The sequence below is a fragment of the Plectropomus leopardus genome, unplaced genomic scaffold, assembly GCF_008729295.1.
Source record: "Plectropomus leopardus isolate mb unplaced genomic scaffold, YSFRI_Pleo_2.0 unplaced_scaffold3163, whole genome shotgun sequence".
In the NCBI taxonomy this organism is placed as follows: Eukaryota; Metazoa; Chordata; class Actinopteri; order Perciformes; family Serranidae; genus Plectropomus; species Plectropomus leopardus.
This window is the reverse complement of record NW_024634516.1, coordinates 1-2257: the sequence shown is the minus strand read 5'-3', so window position 1 is coordinate 2257 and position 2257 is coordinate 1. Positions and strand designations below refer to the sequence as shown.

Below are 2257 nucleotides of genomic sequence, written 5' to 3'. Positions count from 1 at the left end.
AAGTGCAGTATTAAATGCAGTATAAAGTGCAGGTTTAAATGCAGTATAAAGTGCAAAGTAAACTGCAGTATTAAATGCAGTATAAAGTGCAGTAAAGTGCTGTATAAAGTGCAGTATTAAATGCAGTATAAAGTGCAGTATTAACTGCAGTATTAAATGCAGTATAAACTGCAGTATAAACTGCGGTGGCTGTGTGAAACGGTGTGACGGCGTCGCCCCAGCCCTACGCTGTTTTTACTTCCCATCTGTCTGTCGCTGTCGGTTTTCTTTCTTCTTGATGTTTTTACTCTCCGTCATCCTGTTTCACGTCTCGTTTCCTTCCTGTTGTTTTCTCCATTTCATTTTTCTTCTTCTGTGTGTTGGTTGTGACACGTTGCACTTCCTGTCGTCCTGCAGGTGTAATCAGGTGAGCGGTCAGTGTGTCTGCAGGGATCACATGTTTGGCCGCCGCTGCGATCAAGTCGAGTCTGGATTCTACTTCATTGCTCTGGATCATTACACCTACGAAGCCGAGGACGCCAAGTTTGGACCTGTGAGTCACCTTTTTGACCTTTGACTGATCAGCTGACCAAACGTCATCTTCAGATCTTCAAATTTCCGTGCAGTTTTCTGATTATTATTACTAATGTATTTCCCGTCTGAGAATTGAAAGTGTATCTCTATGCTGACGACACCGTCCTGTGCTTTACTGGCTGCTCCACAAACCAGCCGCTGCTTTCAGACTGCTGCCGATGCCTTTATTCACCTCAAAGTTTAAGAAGAAAAAATGTTTGACACGTGCTCGGAGATAAAAAAAGACAAAGAAAAAAGTCGTAGTTCTTCTCTGTGATTGCTGATGGTCTTTTCATTCGTAAAATTTCAGCTGTTTTCTTGTTTTCCAGGTGGAGATGGTTCCATAAGTTTCATCAGTGTTTATTCTTAGACAGGGTTCCCACACTCATGGAAAACCTGGAGTCATGGAATTTGCAAATAGATATTTCAATACCTGTAAAAGGTTTGCGAAAAGTCATGGAATATTTTTTCACAAACCTGTATAATAACACATAATGTGTTCAAGGACTGTCAGAAAATAATTTCAGTTTTTACAGTTTTTGGCTGATAAATGAGTCGTTTTGGTGAATTTTAGAGAAAACATGCTTTTAGAGATCACCAAAAATCTTAGTTTTTAAAGATAATTTTGGAGAAGTCCTTGAATTTTGTTTGTAAAGAGATGTTGAAGTCATGTCCTGTGAAAATCTTCCATCGGGGAAAAAAGGTATTTTCTGTTGACTTCATAGCTCTGAATGTTTGATTGCGTTTGTTTACGTAACGTACATTTTTCTCCCCTTTTCCTGTCGGTCCTATCATGTACGCCAGCTCCTGGAAATCATGTGTAACATTTATTATGAGTCATGGAAAAGTCTTGAAAAGTTCTGGAAAGGCTTGAAAAGACCTGGAAAAGTCTCTGTATTGCTTGCTTGTATGATAAGGATTATAAAAACAAAAGCTGATCAGTTTTCACGCCTTTGTCTCGTCCCCTCAGGGAGTGACAATGGTCCCCAGGCCACACCCCCTGGACCGCAGTCCCACCTGGACAGGTGTCGGCCTGGTCAATGTCCCAGAGGGGGCCTTCCTGGAGTTCTCTGTGGACAACATCCCCCACTCCATGGAGTACGATGTCCTCATCCGCTATGAACCGCAGGTAGGACACTGTCTGCCGGGTGAGGCCCCGCCCACCTGATTGGACGCTGGCGTCCCCTCTGTAATGTGTGTCTGTTGTCTCTGTGGGTCCGCATGAATTCAGAGTCCAGGATTTATTTTAGGGCAGTCTCTAATTAAAGGATTCAGCATGTTTGTACTGTGTTTCAGCGTAATTGTACTGTGTTTCATTGTGTGTTTGTACTGTGTTTCAGCGTGTGTTTGTACTGTGTTTCAGCGTATTTGTACTGTGTTTCAGTGTGTGTTTGTACTGTGTTTCAGCGTGTGTTTGTACTGTGTTTCAGCGTGTTTGTACTGTGTTTCAGCGTGTGTTTGTACTGTGTTTCAGCGTGTTTGTACTGTGTTTCAGCGTGTGTTTGTACTGTGTTTCATTGTGTGTTTGTACTGTGTTTCAGTGTGTGTTTCAGCGTGTTTGTACTGTGTTTCAGCGTGTGTTTGTACTGTGTTTCATTGTGTGTTTGTACTGTGTTTCAGCGTGTGTTTGTACTGTGTTTCAGCGTGTGTTTGTACCATGTACTATGTACTTTAATTATGCTGAAAATATATTTTTACAGATCAA

General features: G+C 41.8%; 1 protein-coding gene across 1 annotated transcript; it reads left to right on the top strand.

Annotated features, from left to right (window-relative positions):
* Positions 1-396: 396 nt before the first annotated feature.
* LOC121938742 (laminin subunit beta-1-like) lies at positions 397-1681 on the top strand (the record flags this gene model as incomplete). Its single annotated transcript, XM_042481912.1, has 2 exons — positions 397-532; positions 1523-1681. Coding segments are annotated over 2 exons (295 nt in total), but the record flags the coding sequence as incomplete, so codon positions are not given.
* Between the last annotated feature and the right edge of the window lie 576 nt (positions 1682-2257).